Source organism: Populus trichocarpa, chromosome 14 (assembly GCF_000002775.5).
Source record: "Populus trichocarpa isolate Nisqually-1 chromosome 14, P.trichocarpa_v4.1, whole genome shotgun sequence".
Classification (NCBI taxonomy): Eukaryota; Viridiplantae; Streptophyta; class Magnoliopsida; order Malpighiales; family Salicaceae; genus Populus; species Populus trichocarpa.
Window position 1 is genome coordinate 4218411 of NC_037298.2, and position 21813 is coordinate 4240223.

The 21813-nt window shown below is 32.1% G+C and overlaps 2 protein-coding genes across 2 annotated transcripts; one reads left to right on the forward strand and one right to left on the reverse strand.

Annotated features, from left to right (window-relative positions):
* Positions 1 to 2211: 2211 nt before the first annotated feature.
* Positions 2212 to 5182, reverse strand: LOC7488887 (pectinesterase 2). Its single transcript, XM_002320678.4, has 2 exons — positions 4216 to 5182; positions 2212 to 3216 (listed from the first exon to the last, which is right to left on the reverse strand). Exons 1-2 carry the CDS (start codon positions 5069 to 5071, stop codon positions 2528 to 2530), a joined length of 1545 nt encoding a protein of 514 aa, XP_002320714.1. The 5' UTR covers positions 5072 to 5182; the 3' UTR covers positions 2212 to 2527.
* An 11555-nt stretch (positions 5183 to 16737) lies between these two features.
* LOC7488888 (methionine aminopeptidase 1A) lies at positions 16738 to 21560 on the forward strand. The gene is made up of 16 exons (XM_024584235.2): positions 16738 to 16973; positions 17074 to 17124; positions 17203 to 17361; positions 17478 to 17553; positions 17824 to 17871; positions 17992 to 18036; positions 19077 to 19176; positions 19322 to 19373; positions 19458 to 19499; positions 19744 to 19805; positions 19888 to 19986; positions 20304 to 20377; positions 20469 to 20538; positions 20711 to 20776; positions 20864 to 20952; positions 21223 to 21560. Exons 1-16 carry the CDS (start codon positions 16894 to 16896, stop codon positions 21298 to 21300), a joined length of 1191 nt encoding a protein of 396 aa, XP_024440003.2. The 5' UTR covers positions 16738 to 16893; the 3' UTR covers positions 21301 to 21560.
* Positions 21561 to 21813: the final 253 nt, after the last annotated feature.

The window sequence follows — 21813 nt, forward strand, 5'->3', positions numbered from 1 at the left end:
ATAAAGGAAACCTTATTTACAAGGCTATACATTTCGAGATCAAGTCTAGAAGATGATGTTAAAGTGGAAACTTATTCAAAAATATGATTATCTCCAACTCCGATGCTGCATCTTGAGTTGGGAGTTCTTTTGCTATTTGACCTTGGATTAAATATCGTGGGGTAATTCAGTTTTCTGTCAGCAGCACTAGAAATGTGTTAGCTGACTGTTCAAAACTAAAATGGAATTTTTCTGACTATTCACTTTGCATTTCTTCAATTTTTGAAAAAATCTCTGGTTTTTCCGACCTGCAGGAAACGGTTTTTCTTTAGGTTTTGATGGAATATGTGATCACTATCACCTACAGGTCAATGAGCTCTCTTCAATATCTATGAGGTCTCGACAGTTAAATTAAGAATCTTAAATTCAATCCTTTCTGAGTATTCTTCCTCTTGAGCCAGAACCCAATTCCATGCATGGCCTTCTGTTAAAAATCTTGGATGATTTATCAGTTTTCTGCTGCTGTACCACTCCAACAATAGGCCCAATATTGACACCCTGTTTTTTAATGCCTTATGATCAGGAATACAGCGAGAAGTAAAAAAATTATAAATCTTTTAATTATATGAAGAATTATTTTTTTATGGGATAAAAAGTGAACTTAATAACGCTTAACTATAAAACAAAAAAGATTTCCAGTTTTTGTGTATTCGCTTGTGCTGTGTAGATTATTTTAAATTTTAATTTCGCATGGATAATCGACTTGTTTTATAGAACATTGAGGTGTGGGTTGGGCTTGGGCCTCAAGGAAAATAAACTCTCCGGTTGTTAAAATATTTTTATTTTAGACGCATCACAGAATATTTTATACTCAAGACTGTTAAAATATTTCATTTTGGTGTATTTCGTATGCACCATGTGGTTTTGTAATTCTTATTTTTCAATATCCCCATTATGAATTATCGTAATTAATTATTATTTTATTTTTGGTTTGATGGATGCACTTTCATATCAGACTGATATGTTGAAAAAAAAAACATCTATTATATTAATTTTAAAATTTAAATTTTAAAAGTTTTAAAAAAGTAAATTTCATTGATCCACAAACCAATGTTTTGAAGTTCATAATTAAGTTATTGAGTATTAATTAGGAATTGGTTGGGCTTGAAGGGAGAAAAAAAAATTTGGTTTGTGGAAATATTTGAGGTTGTTTTTAATTGATTTTTTTTAAAATTGAGAATTTGAGTTTATAATTTGATTTAATTTTAATTTTATAAGGTTATAATAATCTCATGATTTGAGTTGCAGGTTTAGAGAGTTAATTCAGATTGTCTCAAGTAATGTTTTAGGTTTTTTTGTTAATTGATTTTTTTAACTTCAACTTTCAAATATTAGATTAATTAGGAATTGAGTTTCATAATTATTTTTAATTTATTTTTTACAGGATTATCATTATCTCATAATCCAGATCGCAAATTTAACAGGTTGATCGAATTGACATAATATGTTGTTGTCTCAATAATAAAAAAAAAATCATTTAAATTTAATCAAATTATATTTTAATTAGTTATTCAAATTATTTTTTAATCCATCAAAATTAATCAGGTTATATCAAATTAAACCTCACATTATTTATTTACTTTTTTTACTAAAAACAAACTTGTTAAGAACGCGTATCCGTGAGAGAAACATCCTCCAATTGCTAAAGTAAGTTCCTTTCTTTTTCTTTTTCTTTTTTTCTTTCGTATGTGGCCTATTGTACCTCGTGGAGTACTTCTAAACTTAAAGGGAATAAGTTTTCCAGTCTCGAATCAACTTGCTCACTTTCTTCAGCATCAAGGTGCACAAAAGTCAACATTTATGAACAAAAGTAAGCAATTTTGTCGGTTGATTTACATGGGTTTGGGTTTTTATTTCTTCTAGTCTTTAGCTTGACCAAATTGAACACGTATGTTAACTATATATATAGACTCTAGTCGGACCATGCTGTTGTTTGGTGGAAATATAAAAACATGTTTTTTTTTTTTTTTTGACAATATAAGAATTTATTTTAAAACTTTTTTAGAGACTGATTTATTTTATATTTATATCTCTTTAATTAAATTTTTTTTTTATATCTGAGACACTAGCTAAACACAGTAAAAAAAATTAGATAAGTCTTTGGATTGGAGCATTAATCTTGCCGCTTTGACTAGACAAAAAAAAAAAAACAAATAGATAAAATCAAAACGCTTCATCAAAATAATAAAATATCTTTAATTTTTCCGAGGAAATCATTAATACAATTGCTATCACAAATTGTGATTACATTGACATGAATGAAAAATCACATTTATTTCTTATACTGAAAATTACAAAGAAAGAAAACTATATATACTTGCTGGAATATACATGATAAACACCTTGTTCTTCCCTTTTTCTGCAAAAGAAGATTTAATAATATAATTTTTTTTTTCCCAAAAGAAACTAAATTTAGTATACCCCACAAAGAACATTATATGTAAATAACAGCCCCTTAATCAATCATCTACATAATCGGAACGAATAATTAAAGGCCGGCGGTGAATGGCACGTTGGTGGCCGGCAACCAATTATTTCCCGAAATGAAGCTGGCCACAGTGAATTGTGATGCCACGGATGCACTAGTGATAACGTGGTAGCCTTTCCAGTTAACTCTATTGGCAGTAGATGATCCAGGGCCAGTATTCATGTATTCTCCATAATATAAAGTATCAAGAGCAAAATTACCACTCCATGGCATCCAACCAGCTGAGTTAATCAAGCTATCAAGGTCTGTTTTCATGAAAACAGTCCTTGAGTATTTTTGCCATGGCCTGCCGAGGTATGTTTTAACGGAGCTTTGGACTGACTTTAAGTCGGAAGCAGCAGTTACCTTACAATTGTGAATTGAAATTCCGGTGTTTTGGTTAGGGTCTGTCCTCCCCTGAGCGGTAATGGTATTGGTCTTGTTAGGAGGGTTTCGTGCATAGATGTTACAATTTTGAAAAACAACTGCAGCGTTGCCGAATATGAAGTCAACAGTGCCATAAATGTTACATTCTCTATAGAACTGTCTCTGAGAATGGACATAGAGGGTGTCTTGGTATCCTTCGAAGCTGCACTTGTAGAACACCGATAAATCGGAGCCGGAACGTAAGGCAACTGCCTGATGATTTTTAGCGCCGGCTGTGTTTCTAAATGTCATGTCTCGAGCAATAAAATTATCTCCAACCACGGCTGAAGATATTCAAAACGATATTATTAGATTTCAGTAATTATATATTTTCATTAAAAGAAAGTTGCGATGTTAATTAATAAAAAAAAATATGAATAGAATTCTGTTTCGATATCAGTCTGATGAAGCAAAGTAAATTAATAAATAATAAATAATAAACAATAAACAATCTTAGAATATAATGATTGGTGGCACAAAGATAATGCTTGTACTAAATTAATTAATCCTAGGCTAGCCTATAAGACTTTCCGAGTGGGGAACCCCCTAGCTTAGACTTCCAGCTAGTAATTGCTAAAAATAATGTTGTTCCTTCCTCTCAACGCAATCAAGAACCTATCCGCTACCTTTTAGCATCAAGGACCATCCAAACCTATGTAGATACTGTATGGTCCCTACTTAATATGAGAGACGGGTTCCAAAAGATTCAAATTCCTAATTATCAGTTTTGTCAAAACTAATTAAGGACCCTCATGATTTGCATTTTCTTGATGTTGGAACTTCGCAAATTCTTTCATGTGTAAATTAGTAAAAGAAAATTACAAATCTAACAATATCTTTCTATAATTTCTTATTTTTTTAATCCAATAACAGCTTTAGTTATTGTTTGTGCACGTCATCTAAATACGCTTTGATAAATATTTATTTTTTTATTTTAAATTATTTTTTTATATAATTTTAAATTATTTTAATATGTTAATGTTAAAAATAAATTTTAAAAAATATAAATTATATTATTTTAATATATTTTCAAACAAAAAAAATTAAAACATAATTATTACTATGACATTAAAAAAAATTTTATTACTATGGTATCAAACTTTGATGGGACTTTTTCTCTTTTGTTTGGCGTGACCGTGTCACCTTAACTAAAAAGCAATATCCATGTATCAAAACTTTCCAGCAATGTACAATTAATTCTCAACAAGGTCAAAAATATTCATTAAGTTATCAAGACAAATTGATTGAAATTAAATGTTTATGAATTGATTGGGGATACTCACCAAAAGTGGCTGACTTGAAAGTTGTAGTGCCTCCTCCGACGCTTTTGCTACCGGTGACGATTGTCTTCCCTATACCATCACCTACCACCATAACATTCTTCACCTTTTGTCCTACCTCAACGTTTTCGTTGTATGTCCCTGCCTTCACATATATCACATACCTCCCTGACCCTGATCTTTTCGATGCCGCAACTATGGCCTCCTTAATGGTCTTGACGTTCCCTGACCCATCTTGTGCCACCACAATGTTTGCCTGAGAAGCTGGTGAAGATGATTGCAAGAGTTTCCGGTCGCCAGGTCTGACCCATGAAGGGAACCCACCATTGAAACTAGGTTCGCTATATGGTGCCTTGTTAATAGCCAAAGTATTGCTGATTAACTTGGACACATTATTACTCATCATAGGCAAAATATAGTCAGTCATCCCGAATTCAGCGAACCCGGTTCTGCACGTTTCTAGGTTGGTTAGAGCCGTGCTGAGCCATGTTTGTGCATCATATTTTGTGCACTTGCTGCCAGTAGTTTTGTTGAGCCAAAGAACGATCTCTTGATAGAGCTCAAGGCAATCTTCCCATGCAGCTTTTTCAAGCCCATTTCTACATTTTGAGCCTAGGGAGTACGTATTGACTTTACCATGCATGGCACGGTCCAAGGCTAGTTCAATAGAAATTTTGAGAAAATCGGACTCATGTTGAATGGGGGTATTTTTTGGGTTATGGCTTAAAAAATACTCACATGGTTGTGGATTAGGTGTTTTGCTACACCAAGACTTTACCTCATCGTGATTGTACCCCAAAATGGTCGGGGAGAGAAGGAAAGACACGAATAGAAATGTCAGCATAATTCGAATAGCCATGGATATTGGCTTATTGAAGGTACACGATGGCAAGTGAAAAATGGATTTCGAAGAAATGGATATGATTTATAGAAAGCTGATTAGGGTTTATGATCAGTTTGTGTGGATTCGTGTTATAAATCGATTGCCTTATATAGCAGCTGAGTAGTTGAGTTGGTTGTGATAAACAATGGGTTACAATATGCTTGCACAACCTTCTTTCTTGATGCAGCATTATTTGATTTGACAATTTGTTTAGGCACCAACTGCTGGCTAGTTTTGGATGAGGAAAAATTGTAGATGATGGGAAGCAAGATTAAGTCATGAAAAATAAAAAAGGGGGGGGGGTCAGGATATTAGTTTTAGGGGTTAAATTAGAAAAAAAAATATTAAAATCTATTAATTTTAGAGTTAAAATTTGAAATTATTCAAGAAAGAAGCGCGACAGTGAAAATTTCTTATGCATGCAGCATGCCATTAAGAGTTATTAATTACTAGAACAAAGTAATTAACGTATCCATGCACAAGGAATTAAGGCTGATCAATTAAGAAAACACTTGTATGATTTGACCCGGGGGGGGAGAACACCCAGCTCCTTCGCGGACAGGCAGATCGTATTATCCATTACTAGTCAACGATTTTGCTAATCCGTTGATATTAATTATTTATATGCATTTATTTGGATGGCTAAATTAAACATCGAAACGGTGGCCTGTTAGGTGACTTGATTTTACAAACTGCTTTCCACCAAGGGAAAAGGGGCCGAAGTGTTGCAAGTTGAATAACAGTATTAGACACGTTTACTTATTGTGATTGTGATGTTGCAAGAAAAGGAGTGATTATTATGTAGTTTTATTTCTCACGGTTTTCCATATATGTTTAAATGATTAAGATTTGGAATACCAATAAAAAGTTTTAAGCTCAAAACATCATGGGATTAAATGAAAGTCTGACAATTATGCGAGGGACCAGCTTTTATTACGTAGTTAAATATAGTCCAAACAATCATTTTAATTTAAAATTATCTGTATTCATATTTTTAAGTTTTCTCTTGTAAGCCCGTAGGCTAATTGAAGAACACCACTTGAAAAGCCAATTTTGTTTTTTTGGGGGGGGGGCCACAGATTCATGTAGTTCCGTTTATTATTATTATTATTATTATTATTATTTGGCTTTTAATTTGAAACCATCCTAGATGGATAGAGACTGTAGATGATGGACTGGAGACTTTATTTCTACTTGCGAGCTACGACTTTTGTCACCAGCTAGCTACGACATCGAATAATTGAAAAATCATGAAAGCTGCAACTAATAAATAACAGTCAAGTTAGACAGGTATATTTTTATCTAATTTTTATTAAAAGTCAAGAAGGAAAACATGTAATTTTGACTGCCAAGCGGAGTTCATGGTGCTGTTTTTTTTTTAAAAAAACATTAATTAAAAATAATATATTTTCAGAATATTTTGACATTTTTAATATTATTATATCAAAATTATTAAAAAATACTAAAAAATTATTAATTTAATATTTTTTTTAAATGAAAAATAATTTTAAAAAATATAAGCTATCACATCACAATGTCAAACTAGGAATTAGTCTCACTTTTCTTTTCTATTTTAGGATGAATTTTTTTTTAAAAGACCTTTCCTTTTCTTTTCTTTTTTGCAAAAAGAACTGTATATATAAATAAATCCATTGTTGTACGTAACGAAATGCATTAGGTTTATCAAATTCATACATATCTAGAGGAATCCTGTGGTCATTAATTTATATTGGGGCTGGAGATTTTAAAAGGACTTATTTATGTTCAAATATCATACAATTAAATTTTTGGTGTATATTTGTGCTTTGTTTCCTGAATAAATTGAAGATTAGTTATAGCCTTGGAGGGTGGAGGATCCTTCGGCTGAGGCCAACCCAATCGTGGCCTCGAATAAATATTACTAGATTGTTAGTTGCCATAATTAATTAGGAACGGTAAGCAAGCTATGAAGCATTGATTCTATTATTCATTAAATAATGGCCAAAATCTTCTTGTACTTTCAGGTGAAGGCTGTCTTAAACATTTGGGGGACATGAAATCTATTGGCGGTTTTCATTTACAGAAATACACAGCTATCAAATTTCCTTGAAAATAATTAAAACAATTAGAGTAGCTAAGGTCAAACTGAACAAGGAATTTGAATTATGATCTTGACCATGGAGCTGAGCTTTAGCATTTTTGGAAAATTGAAATTGAAAACAATTGAAGTTCTGCATATTCCGTTTTCATTATATCATGATGTTCGTAGTATAAAGTGGTTTTCAAAAGTTTTTTTTATTTAAAAGTATATTAAAATAATATTTATTCATATTTTTTTATTGTTAATATTAATATATTAAAATCACCAAAAAACTAAAAAATCAATTTGATATTTTTTTAAAAGGAATATATTTTTAAAAAATACTCAAAAACAGAAGTTGTAACACTTATAAACAAAAATACTATAAATAATAGTTGTGGGTTTCAAATAATGGATGAAATATGCATGGTAATTAATCAAGTTTCTATATTTGATGAAATAAACACCTTCATTTTATTTTTGATTAACTTGATACTCTTACTTTCTGATGTGAAAAATGGGCTGGGTCTCATCCAACTCATTTTGCCACACATACATACATACATGAATGGATGAATTGAAGGAGCTCAAATTGAAAGCCGAGGGATCAATTTGAGAGAGAAAATTTGGTGAAGGGTTTGATCTCAAGTGTCGATAAAATATATAAGTTTTATTGACCGTAAGTATAAAGACTTGAAAGGTAAACTTCTGCTAGCGCTTAGCCGGCAAAAGCTACACTCAGTGTTTGTAGTATCTGGAAAGCACAGATCAGAAATAACCGAAGAATTTCTTTCGTCAGAAATTTAAACAAATTTATGCATTGTAAGACTGCATACACATAGTTTATCCTGAGGTCAATGACCATTTCGAATCTGCCTTCCGCAGTTAACATCTACTGAAAATGCAGGCCTACCAACTCTAACTAGTTAATGTATGTATGCATGCATTGTTTTTGTTTTTTTTTCCTCTTCTTGAGAAAAAATATATACATTGTTTTTATGGTAAAACATGAATTAATGGTATACAATTATGTGCACGGTGCACCCATGTGGATGCTTCACGCAATACATATTTAGTTGATAATTAGCTAGTAACATGTATATATATGGACTATAGCTTAATTTGGAATCCAGGCTCAACACGGGAGATGTAATTATCTATTATATGTTTCTCGATAGTCTTGATGGTTCTTTTTCACATTAGTATAAGAAATTTTTTATTTGCAATTTGCAAATATTTTAGTTTTGTTTGAAAGTAGCCTTCACCAAAATTAAACCAAATTGTCAATCATTTGACGTACATTTAAGTAACAATCCCTTGTTTTAAAGGGATTTATGCACTGTGAGCTTCATCATCATTTTTATTTTTATTTTTATTTTCCATATGGAAAGTCAGCAATAGAAATTAAGTACATTTGTTTTTAATATTATTGTACAACTATCCTGATCTTATCTGACAATTAAGCAGGATTATATATGCCTTCCGGTTAGCTTAATGTATGGATATACATATTAATTATGCCTTCCGATAATTAGCACCTAACTACATAATTGAAATTAGGATATTTAAATGTTTAAGATTGCTAATATTCTTGATTAACTAAATCTGTTTGTTAACAACCATGGAAGTATGAGATAATTTGGTAGTTGGTGAGGAGGATACGTGAATCTTTCTCCTTGCATTTATATATTCTTGAAAGAAAGACTATGACATTCTTGCATCTTTTTTTAGAAAAATGATATAGATATGCTTCTCTCTCCGCAACCCGCAACCACTATATGAAAAAACAATGCTACAAACAGTCTCTTCATTAGCTACAATTGTCAGATTAAGGCAAACGGAAAGCTCATTTATATATATATATATATATATATATATATATATATATATATATATATATATATATATATATATATATATATATTGCAATATTAGATGCCAACATCATAATCTCCAAGATGATCAATAAACATTATCAACAACACAATCATTAACAACGGTCTCTCTTAAAACCACATAAGCTTCGGTTGAAGAAGCTGATATGTTGGCTCGATCCATTAAGAAAATCAAGATGGATAAACAATGCAATTTTTGAGAACGATATTCTGATGCTATGAATAGAGGAGTTTCTACTTATTGGCTTCACGGTCTCAGCAACAATTAATCTCTTTTTTTTTTAGCATCGTTTATATTTTAGATTTATTTTATTTGAATGTATAAATGTTTAAATTTATAATAAATATTTAATTTTTATATTATTTTAATTTCTTTTTATATATTTGATTTTAATTATTTTTCTACTTATGTTCAATATATTTTTAAAAAATATATTTTTTTAAAAAAATATTACCAACAAGGTTACCGACATACCACATCCGTCGGTATATTCTACAGAGTTGGAAAATAATTACTGCAAATATCACTACTACTGTTAACTCTCCAACGGAATTACCGATGGTTTTTCATCAGTGATATGTTATATTTACCAATGAATATACTAATGGACAAATAAAAATATTAACGAAATTGCATATGATATTCCATCGGTTATATAGTAAACTTCCCGAGAAAAATACTGATGGAATAAAGCGAGTAAATGTTTTTTTTTTGTACGCTTTGTCTATCTGTAAATTCCTCAGTAAATTTACTACTGATAGACTAGAAATTATCGACAAGAGTTTTTTCTAGACTATTTCCATCAGTAAACCTATTAATAAAATATTTACCAATAAATTATAAATATAAATACTGACAGAAATTTTGGTAGATAAAATTATTAAATCTGCAGTGGTTAGGCTTTAAACCCCAATTAAAAAAACACACACACACACACAATCATTAATGGAATATTTTGACTTCCTCCTTGTCCACAGACAGCTTGGGTTCATCATTCAAAACACGGCAGTACCACAAAACCATAGTTGGTATATCAACTGAGTATATCAATTTCATATTGAATTGCTAGCTAAACCCTTTTGACCAAAAGGTTATTGTACAAAAAGTACGTTCTTCTCACAAATGTTTTCCTTCACACTTGTAAAGATAGACCACGAGTTTTAGAAGTTAGAAATCAATCAACATCATGAATGTTATTATACCGGTGATTATATTTTAAAATATTTTTTTTATTTTTTAAAATTTATTTTTATCACTAACACATCAAAACGATATAAAATTAATAAAAAATAATTTTTTTAAATCATTTTCGAAACATAGAAACAAATGAGCTAAAAAAAACATTACTATAAAAGTATCACACATTTTTCAATTGGGCATCACTGTATTACATAATGTATGTCATTTAGACGGAAAACCTCAGCAGACATGGATAGGTGGACTCAATTGAAAAATGTCTAACACCTTTGAGAAAAAAAAATTGAAAAAAATCATAGTTTAGCAGGTATATGAGAATTGGTAGATAGTCGATGAGCTACTCTAAGGTTTGCTCGTATCATTTTCATTTACTTAAGATTTGGTTTGAATTGAAATTTTAAACTTGATGGCTATCTCACTTGTTTAGAATTCTCAATTCTCATTGTATTGTATTGTATAATAATAATAATAATAATAATACTAATAATAATACTAATAATAATAATAATCTCTTCCATTAATAATAATAATACTAATAATAATAATCTCTTCCATCATATGCGTGTGGCAGACGAAATAAAACAAGATGCAAAATTGCAAATCAATTATCAAGGACAGTACTGCTAATAAGTACGTTGTCTCATAAGATCAACACCAACACGTATACTGGTACCCAATCTACCACCTTGCCAAATCACCGCTATCTCACTTTTATTAAACATTTTCTTTTTAAATGTAATAGTTTTTGTTTTTTAAAATATTATTTGTTTAAAATTTATTAAAATAATATTTTATTATTTTTTAAAATTATTTTTAAAATTAAAATGATTTAATAATATAAAAAAATCAAATAAAATTTATTTAGAAAAAACATGATTTCAAACACCTTCTTCCTGAACAAACTCCAACAAAAACATTATTACCATTACAAAATTTGCTTCCGTACAAAAAGCTCCAAGACAAAACCGGTGTGAGAGTCTTTCAGTGATTTTATTCATCTCATATTGATGATTAAACAAAATCTCATGAATATTGCCGCATCTCCGTAGACATCACAGCAAAGACCAAATATATATTAAGAAAAATTAAAGTTGCTATATAGTAATTAAAATAAAATTGATTTTAAAGATTCATATAAAAAATTAACTATACGTGAGAAAATAATGATGTCACTCTCGTTATATTCTTTTTTATTAAAAGTTACCTTAACTATATGTTTTTTCTTTTAGATTTTTTTAATTGCCATTAATTATTCTAATATTTTAATTTATTTTTTATTATATAAAATAAAAGAGTTTTAACATTGGTCCTAAAAAACAAGAGACACGTTGATTTAATTATTAAAATTTAGAATCAATCTTAAAAAGGGTAAAATAAAAATAAAAATCAAATTCCCATTTGCTTAAAATATTCGCGAAAAAACTTAAGTGTGTGTGTGTGTATATATATATATATGAATTAATCTACTACTTAGTCTGAATCCACGCTAATTTAAACGAAACAAATCAACTCATTAAGCATGCAAATCCACATAGAGCATTTGTGAGTCCACAAGAAACATTTAGACCTAAACAAAACTAGAAGTCCAAACCAAAACAAAGTAGTCGGCCCACTTACACGAAAAAGGCCCACAATCGGAATACAGAACAACAAAAGACGGACTCAAAAAGCCCAGTAAACATTGTATAGGAACCCATTTTCACGTTTTGAAGATCAAACTAATTAATCACTAAGAACTTGCCCAGCATCCAATTCGTTCTTTTATTTTCTTTTGCAGGTCACGTGGGCATGCATATATTTCGAGGGAAGCTAGTTAGAGGGGAAAAAAAAACGTAGGTACTGATTCAGCAAAGACCATAACAGCAACGGGGAAAAAAAGGGAAAATGAGCTTAAGCCTTTTCTACTGCCTAAATTGCAAATCTCATTACTACTGACCCTTGTTTGATACTTTTTTGTAACAATAAAAGCTGAAACTACCCGTGTTCATCTGGCTTAAAATCATTGACTAGCATTCATGTTCATTATATTCTATAAATTACATGTGCCACAAAAACGACTTTTAGATGGGAAACGAATCTTCATTAGTCATGATTCATAACTGGAACAAGGTATCAAACACAGATTCTCTAGAAATTCAAATAGCAAAAGTTGGTGATTCATGATGTCTAGTATTCATACACACATTCATACAATGAGAACAAATGGAAACTTAATGGTTCAAACAAGCTTTACATGAGGATATACTGCAGAAAGTATGATTCAACATCAGTATACAAAGATTTGAACCTAATTTAGTAAGGATATTACTCCTAGGATGAACTGGATGTATTGGATTCAATACTGTAATTTGCCTCTACCCCACTGTATGATGTTTAGAATTCTGCCTCTTCTTCCTTTTCTTGTGTGTATGTCTCTGTCTCTGTCCCCCCTTTGCTTGGAATTGTTGCTATCTTTTTATAAGTGAGTAAGAATTCTTTTTTGAAATGAAATAAATTCCTGGAAATTAAATGCTGGCCATCAATATCTTGATTTGTGGAGAGAGGATTAAAATTTGAAAGTTGAATCTTCCATCAGAATGGAAAGGTTGGGTTGGCTGGTTGAGGTGGTGTGTTTGACTCAGAATATATAGTGTATCTTAGGAGTTAAACCCTGATTTCTTACGCCAAGATTGTGCTAACATGTTAGAAGACAAGTTTTTTTTGTTTCTGCACCACCAAGGGATTCAATTAGGACCAAGATTAATCCCTAAAGTTGTATAAGATACAATCGTTTCTTCCTTCCTTTTTCTGCTACAAATCTGCAAATATTATGAATAAACTACGTTGTTTCCTTCTCATCTTTAATTATCTTGTTCTTCTCTAATTTAAGCAAAACGCATCATTTCACTTAGAGTTGAACGACATTGTTTTTGCTTCTCCATCAAAATTAGGTTTTTTTCTCTGATTTAGTTGCGCCAACTTTAGATTGGTTCTTCTTTTCCCGTGTCTTTTGCTCTTTGGTCTCTGGACTTCTAGTTTTCTTATTTCGGTCAATTTTTTTTTTTTTATCTTTTTCCTCTATTTGTTTTCAATTTTGCCCCTATCAAATTACAGCATGCCCTCTAATTTTTCTGTTACTCCCATATCAGTCCTTGTCACGCTCTTTGTGCAATCCCCAAGGCAATTTTATTAGTATTGTAACATATATGGCACTATTGATTTCATATTTGGTGATGCATCAGTGGTCTTCCGAAATTATGACATATTTGTAAGAAGGCCAATTAATCACCAAGATAACATGATAACAGCACAAGCACAAGATAGATACAATGTTAATCTATATAGCTTAACTGATGAGACTCTAGATCTATTATCTAGAAATCACCAGTTCGAATCTCATAAATTTTAGAGTCACTGCAGACTTACATGGTTGTTAATTTTAAGGCCCGTGAGATTAGTCGAGGTACGCGCAAGTTGGTCCGAACACTCACATTAAAAAAAATTAAAAAAAAAAGAGACAATGCTAATGAAAATACAGGAATGTCTACACAAGGATGTCGAGTTAGGACATCACAGGAATTTGTTGCTGTCAAAAGTCCGTTTAGGACTTAATTAGGCAGGCCATGGAAGAAGTACTCAAGGACAATAATTTTTCAGTTAGATCTTGATGGTTTAATCGATCCAAGAGGGTGGAGGGAATGGGATGCCAATTATGCATTTTCGACTTTGTTTTATGTAGAGTATCAAAATACAGGTTTTGGTGCATCTACTGCTAGAAGGGTAAAACGGCCTGGATTTGAAGGGTTCCCTGTTGAAAAACAAAAAAAAGAAGAAGGATGTAATAGCTAATTTGTAAGAATAAGAACAAGAAAAAAAATAAAATGAATAATATTTTATTAAACGTTTTCTCAAAAAATATACCTTTATAACTCTTTTTTATATCTCTTTCTATATTTATGTATAATACTTAAGATTATAAATCTATTTATAGAACTTTAAATCCTAGATAATCAATGAATTAAACTATTTAAAGAAAATTATAATATAATAAATAATTCAATATTTTAATTAAATAAGAATTCTAATAAACTAGTATATTATAAATCTTTCTTTAACAAGGATTCTTACATTAACTATAATTTTTTCTACAAACTCTAAATTTTATTAATTAATTTAAATTTTAGTTGATATTGAACTTCAACATCCCCACAAGGCTAGTCCTTTTATGTTGAGTAGGTTCTTATAAGGCTAGTCTTTTTATATTGAGCTTTTCAATTTGTGTTTTTCAAGATATACAGGCAAGTTTCGCAAGAAATTATTTCAGATATTTAATATATTTTTATTTCAATATTAGATGAAAATATCGTGGTTAAAATTTATTTTTTTAAGAGATACATTATAAATTGTTTTTGCACTTAAATTATTTTTTACTTTGACCCACGATATATATTACGAGATAATTTGCTAATTTATATATAAATCTAATTAATTCCAGGTTGATACCCCTGGTAAGGAGTATTGAGTATTTTATATTATATTATATATTTGAAGGGACTCCAGTGTAGGCTGTATCAGCTTGAAATTATTGCAAGAAATTATTGCAAAACTTGAATTTGATATATATGAAACATAATAAATTAGCTAATTATCATAGGCAATCATTACCGTAGCTTATTTTTCATACTTACTGAATAGTTAATCACTAAGATTTAATAATTCTATGCTTATCTATTTTTAACTTAATTCTCTTGATCAATGAAATTTCTCATTTGTAGAATAAAAAGAATGATAAAAAAGAATATGTGAAAGAAAACAGGGAAAGTTGTTACCATTTAAAAGACAAGTTCATAAATGAAGAGTTAATCATGTGTGATGAACTTGGTGAAAAACTTCAATATATCTCTCTGGACTGTTTTCATGGCCAGTAATGAACTAGGTTATACTGTTGTAGATTGTTTTGATTATTAATATTATAGTAGTGATTATTTTTTAAAATTTATTTTATTTAAAAATATATTAAAATAATTTTTTTAAAAATAATTTATTTTTATTATCATCCAACTAGAAAGATTTTTTCTTTTAATGTATTAAAACAATGGGCATGTGAATTAATAACTAGACATACATTTAAATAAATATTGATACAATAATATTAAGAAAGTCGGAAATTATTATCCTCGCTGTAACCACCACCTATACCTAGGGGTGTTCACGGTTCGGTTCGGTTCGGTTCAGACCCAAAAAACCAACCGAACCGAATTACATTAATTTTGTGAAATATTAACCGAACCGGACCGAAAACCGGTTCAGACCGAACTGGTCCGGTTCGGTTAAATCCGGTTTTTTGGAAAAAAAACCGAGAAACCTAATCCTATCATTCGGATTTTGCATATGGCAAGGAGAAAACACAGGCACAGCCGCACAGAAAGAAGATAGATTTTACAGCCCTTTTGCATGAAAGGCACAGAGAAGTTCAAGACAGAAACTTCCTTGATGGAGCTAGATGAAGGATAATTATCTTTAATATCAAAAACAACTCCTCCATGGTTTCCATTGCCATTAATCCCATCGATCTCAGCCATTACCACGAATACAGCTAAGAATGAAAAGGGAGGAAAGATAATAAAAAGAAAAAGATACAAGTAACAAAGATGCGCAAAGATATTGTCTTTGTGGTAGCTTTGTTCTTCTCCTATGGAGTATATATAACAAGTACAAGCTTCTGTAAATTTTCAAGTTACAGAGGCTTATAATCTTTGAATGTGTACGTGATGTTGAAAGTTGTGACCTTCACATTGAAAGCTCATTCAACAACCCACTGGAAAGGAAGATTGGGAGTGGGTTGAAAGGAAGATTGGGAAACTAGGAAAGGAAGAATGAAAATTAATTGAGAGGAAGATTGGGAATTTTTTTGGAGCAGGCGGCGGCTTTTGTGAGAGGCAGGCATAAATGTTATATTAACTGTTAGGGTTAGGTTAGAGTTTAACTATTTATACCTCAGATTTGTGTAACTTTTGGCTTTTAATGGGTCCGGTTCGGTTTGTGCCGGTTTCTGGTTCAAAACCGAAACCGAACCGGACCTGTTAAAATTTATGGTTTTGACAATCGGTTTAATCGGTTTTTTCATTTCGGTTCGGTTTTTTCGGTTAATTTTTCTTCGGTTTTATCGGTTTTCTCGGTTAATCGGTTATTTTGAACACCCCTACCTATACCTTTTGGATTTCCTTTTTTAAAGGTTTGTGACTGTTTCTGTGAGATATTATAACATGTTTGGGGATTTTAGGTTAAAAAACAAGAGAAAAATAAGAAAAAGTATGAAAGGGGCAAGTTTTTGTTAGATATTTAACAGTAAAAGGTAAAATTGAAACTTCTTAAAAACTGTTTGGGTTATATTGGAAATTTAACAACTTCAAGGGCATAAATGTAACATTGATGAATCTTAAGGTCAAAATTATATATTCTACCTTCTTTTCTTGTTGCAGTATGCGGCTCAATAAAAACCCACCAGGTGTCTTGGTTGACCCTGGTTAAAGCTTTGACTTATAGACATCTTCAAATTTCACCGGTTCATCTACGTGTCCTCCGTTTTCCTTCTTTCAAAACCCTAGCCTCCACCACCAATCCCACCGAGGCAGTACAAAGCCAGAAACAGGACTGACAGGGTTTCATGGCCGGTGGCTCTGATGCGACTGATACTACTACTATTACCTTATCGTGCGCTCGATGTGGCAAACCTGCGCATCTCCAGTATTTAATTCTTTCAAAAATCTCTCTCTAAACCTGAATTATTTTTTATAATTATTATTATTGTGTGATTGTTTATATATATTTATTTATTTAATTTTAGGTGTCCAAAATGCATTGAATTAAAGCTTCCTCGTGAACCTGCCGCTTTCTGGTAATCAATAATTCTATGATTTTTTTAAATAATTAATTAGATAAATCAAGTTTTTGTTTGTTTGTTGTTTTGAATTAGTTCGCAGGATTGTTTTAAGGCGTCGTGGAGCTCTCATAAATCAGTGCATACGAAGGCGAAGGAGGAAGAAAATAGGGATGGAAGTAGTGAAGGTTGGCTATATTGTGTGAGGAGAGGACAGGGTCGAACTCCGAAACTTCCACATTTTGATTGGACTGGGTATATCTCTACGTTTTTTTTTGTTTTCGATTGGATTGCATGTATCTAAACCCTTTCTGTTAGCCAAATTTTAGTTCTATTGGTTGTGAAATAAGAATGAGTTTTGTTCTGTGCAGGGGGTTAAGACCGTATCCAATATCTCCCTACCGTGTTGTTCCTCCCCACATTGATCGACCTGATTGGGCAGTTGATGTGAGGGTTTTTTTTTTTTTTTTTTTATTTTTTAATGTTCAGTAGTGGCTTTTACTTATTGTTTATTTTAGCGAAATTTGACCATAAATTTTCCGGGGTGCCGACCACTTTTGATCCGTGTATTGTCCATTGACTCTTTATTTCTCATTTGTTTTTATCATGTTACATAGCCAATGAATGCTTCTTGTTTCCATTGAACCTCCCTTTATTTTTGTTTCACGGGCATAATGTAGTACTGATGCACCTTTCTTCTTTGACAATAATTCGTAGGGAATCCCTAAGATTGAACCCAGCAGTGATTTGCAGCATGTTGTGGAGGTAAACCGTATTCTTAACCTTCTACATGGTTATTATTTCATTGTTTGACGTGTAGTCATGGTGGACTTTATTTTCTTTGTTCTATATTCCTCTTTCTAAATCTACTTATCTATGTCGTAGATCAAAACTCCTGAGCAAATTGAGAGAATGCGAGAAACTTGTCGAGTAAGTTGTTGCCCTGCCCCCCAACTCTTTTAAGTATATTCAAAAGTGAACCTGTCTTGCTTCATTCTTGTCTTTTAACCTTCATGCCAATTTCGTGACTGTATTCTTAAGCTATGATTGCATTTGTGGATAATAGTAATGTCAAAATTCTCTATAATGGGATTAATATCTGATGAATCATTAGTGCAAGAAATTATATTTAAGATCTTCCATGCTGTTTCTATAAAGAGAATTAAGTAGGATCTGCTTCATACCCAATCAACAAGCACCGTACCAGCTTCATCGACCATTGTTCTATCTATTGCTTCCTTTATTAGGTGAAAAACAAGAGTACAAAGAAATACATGCCCTGAACAAGGAAATCTAACTTGCAGATTATAAAAATAACAGACCATCTGGGATGAGAAGCCAACTCCTATGTGAAAATTAATGGATGATATATTTTTGCATGGACACCACACATGTAGGAACAGTTTTGTTTTCCAAGTAACTTCAAAACTCTGTAGCTTTCCACTGTAGTTCACATATATATGTTTTTTTTCATGTTTTGTTTTTGAAGGTTTTTCATTTCAGGTGAGGAGCCAGGGGTGGATATATTTTTCCTTAGGTTAGGTGTGAATTTCATTTTCATATTTAATGCAATCAATCTAGGATGTGGTATTCTTATCTTGATTTAGCATTGCAACAGCGTACAAAGTGTTTAGGCTATAAAGAATTGAGTGAAGAAAGCAGATCCATGGGGCTGACTCCAAGTCGGTGGAATTGAGACTTCATTAATGTCTTCATTTTAAAGCTAAATAATGGACTGCAAATGAGTAGAGGATGTGGGATATTTTTTCTTGAGAAATTGCAATTGAAGACAGCTTCCACCTAGTCATAATATTGAAACATTTTCTGAAGAATCAGCTTTTTTGCATGTTCTGACTCTTTTTTTGTTTGTAAAGAATGGTGCAATATGTAACCATAACTGGAATTGTAACAACACTAGTTCACCTTGTTTTCTTGTTTGTGTGTGAATTTAAAACATCTGTTAATATCAGATAGCAAGGGAGGTTCTGGATGCTGCTGCACGGATCATTCGCCCTGGTGTGACAACAGATGAAATTGACAGAGTTGTTCATGAGGCAACTGTTGCAGCTGGTATTTAGATGTTAATGATTTCCGTATTTATCCTTCTAGCTATGCCTGAGAGTTGTTCAAAATTCATTAACTCCTAGTGAATAGGTGTCATTATTCGGTCTTAACTTTCGTTTGCTAAACCTTTTTTTCTTGAACCGTGCTGTAGGTGGATATCCATCTCCTTTAAATTATCACTACTTCCCAAAGTCATGCTGCACGTAGGTAGTCCTATTGTGTACCATTTCAATATGTTTCCTTCACTTGTGATCCATAATTTAAGAGGGTGTGACTGTCTATTGTAGGTCAATTAATGAAGTAATATGCCATGGAATTCCTGATGCCAGGTACGAGTCAAGTTCAATCCTGTATAATTTTGTAATCTTGCTTTCTCGTGCACTGAATTTGCGCTAATACATTCTGGAACCATGGTGTTTTATCCTATTTGTTTGTCATATAATATATACCCATGCATGCTATCATATTTCGTCATAAAACTCCATTAACATGAGTGGACTTTACAACCACTATGACTGCTTAAGTTCTAATAACTTCCTGATATTTCTTCTATTTTTCTTTTTATTGCTTCAGGAAATTAGAGGATGGTGATATAGTAAATGTTGACGTGACTGTGTGTTATAAAGGTGTCCATGGTAAGAAATTTTCTGACTCGTTTGTGAGTAAATCAAGTGTGATGAAGATAGTCCTTGATCTAGTGGTTGATTCATTGTGCAGGTGATCTTAATGAAACATACTTTGTGGGAAATGTTGATGAAGCATCTCGACAATTAGTCCAATGTACTTATGAGTGCTTGGAGAAAGCAATATCGATTGGTATGTGCCATTTTTTTATTCTGGTTGTACGATCTGTTGAACTTATGTTTGAATTCTCCATGTGCTATCACACTCTGGCTGACGTCATGCTTTGCTTGTATAAGTTTTCACCCAGGAAACTTATCGATTTTTAATTTTAAGAATAATAGCTAATTTAGAATGTAGTAACTGAAAAGGTCAGGTGTTTAACAAAGTTCTACCTGTTTGACTTTGATATGGATTTGCGGCCTTTTTTTTGGTGCAATTATCTTGTTAGATCATCCCATCTAAATTCCGAGTTCTTATTTCTGAGTTTTGCGCTCCTCTTTTACTTTTAGTGAAACCTGGTGTACGATTTCGTGAAATTGGAGAAGTAATTAATCGTCATGCTACAATGTCGGGGTTGTCTGTGGTAAAGTACTTCAGCACTGTCATTGGATGAAATCTTCATAGTTTGCTGTTGACCGTGTTAATAGTTTCCCTTGTTTTTTGTGTCAAAACAGGTGAAATCATACTGTGGTCATGGTATTGGAGAGCTTTTTCATTGTGCTCCAAATATTCCACATTATGGAAGTATCCTCAGTAAATCCAGCTTTTTTATCTAGTATTTAGTAAAGAAAGTAAACCAATGTTTGAGGCTTTGAAAATGCAAAATGATGCTGAACTGCCCCTTCAGTACTATATAACCTAATAGATTAAGCCTTTTTTTTAGTTTGTGCGCATTGTTTGCCTTAAACCAGAGCAGGAAATAAAGCAGTGGGTGTAATGAAGGCTGGACAGATCTTCACTATTGAACCCATGATTAATGCAGGTAAATTTACAAGGTTCTATAATTGATGGAATTTCTCTCAAAGCTTTCGTCGCCTGTAGCTTCTAACTCAAATGATTTCCCGAGTAGGGGTTTGGCGTGATCGGATGTGGCCTGATGGATGGACTGCTGTCACCGCAGATGGCAAACGCAGTGCTCAGTTTGAGCACACGCTTCTGGTAACTGACCTTTTGGTTTTATCTTCATGACTCCCCCATTTACTTCTGCCTCTAATAGTTATCGCGGTCTATTATCGGTCTATTATCGCGGTCGATTTAGACAAGTGGCCCTGCATCTTCATTGCATCTGGGTACCATATCTGGGAATTTCTTCACACTGCAGTGATTTCTCATTCTTCAATTTCTCATTACTTGATAATGGCAACTTCATGTATAATCGTCCCTGTAGCATCGCATATTTATTCTTTTGCTGATTGTATTGTTCTGCAGGTGACAGAAACTGGAGTAGAAGTTCTTACCACAAGGTTGCCTTCATCGCCGAAAGTGTACCCCTGGCTAAATGAATAGATATTGATAACTTGTTCAAGTGAGGGTGTAGTACCATCAAGATCCGTTCCTACGTTGTGCCATTCATGACAGGTCTTGAAATATTGCACGAGGACTTCTGGAATTTGGGTTTGTAACAATCAGGACACCAAACATTCAATTTTGCACCAAGGCCCCACCTTAATTATTAGAGATGTACAATAATTTCATCTATATTTTTGTTATGAATTATGGTTGCAACTTTTTTTAAATAATGACGATGAGTGTTTACTTTTTGCAAATGTTTTTTTTTAAAAAAGCACGATTGCAGGTTTTTGGCACAACCCAATTAGTGTTTTATGGATTTTCCCAGTGATATAAAAGAATTTTGCACATTCCAGTTGCTTGGGCCTTTGCATTATGGCTTGGTTGGTGAAGTTTGGATTTTTTATTGTTTCTGTTTTTTGTTTTTATCCCTGACAACGAAATTGACTTGATCTTCACTTGCATTAGAAGACATGTAGTGTTTAGCTAGTGCCTCGAAAGGCTTCTGTT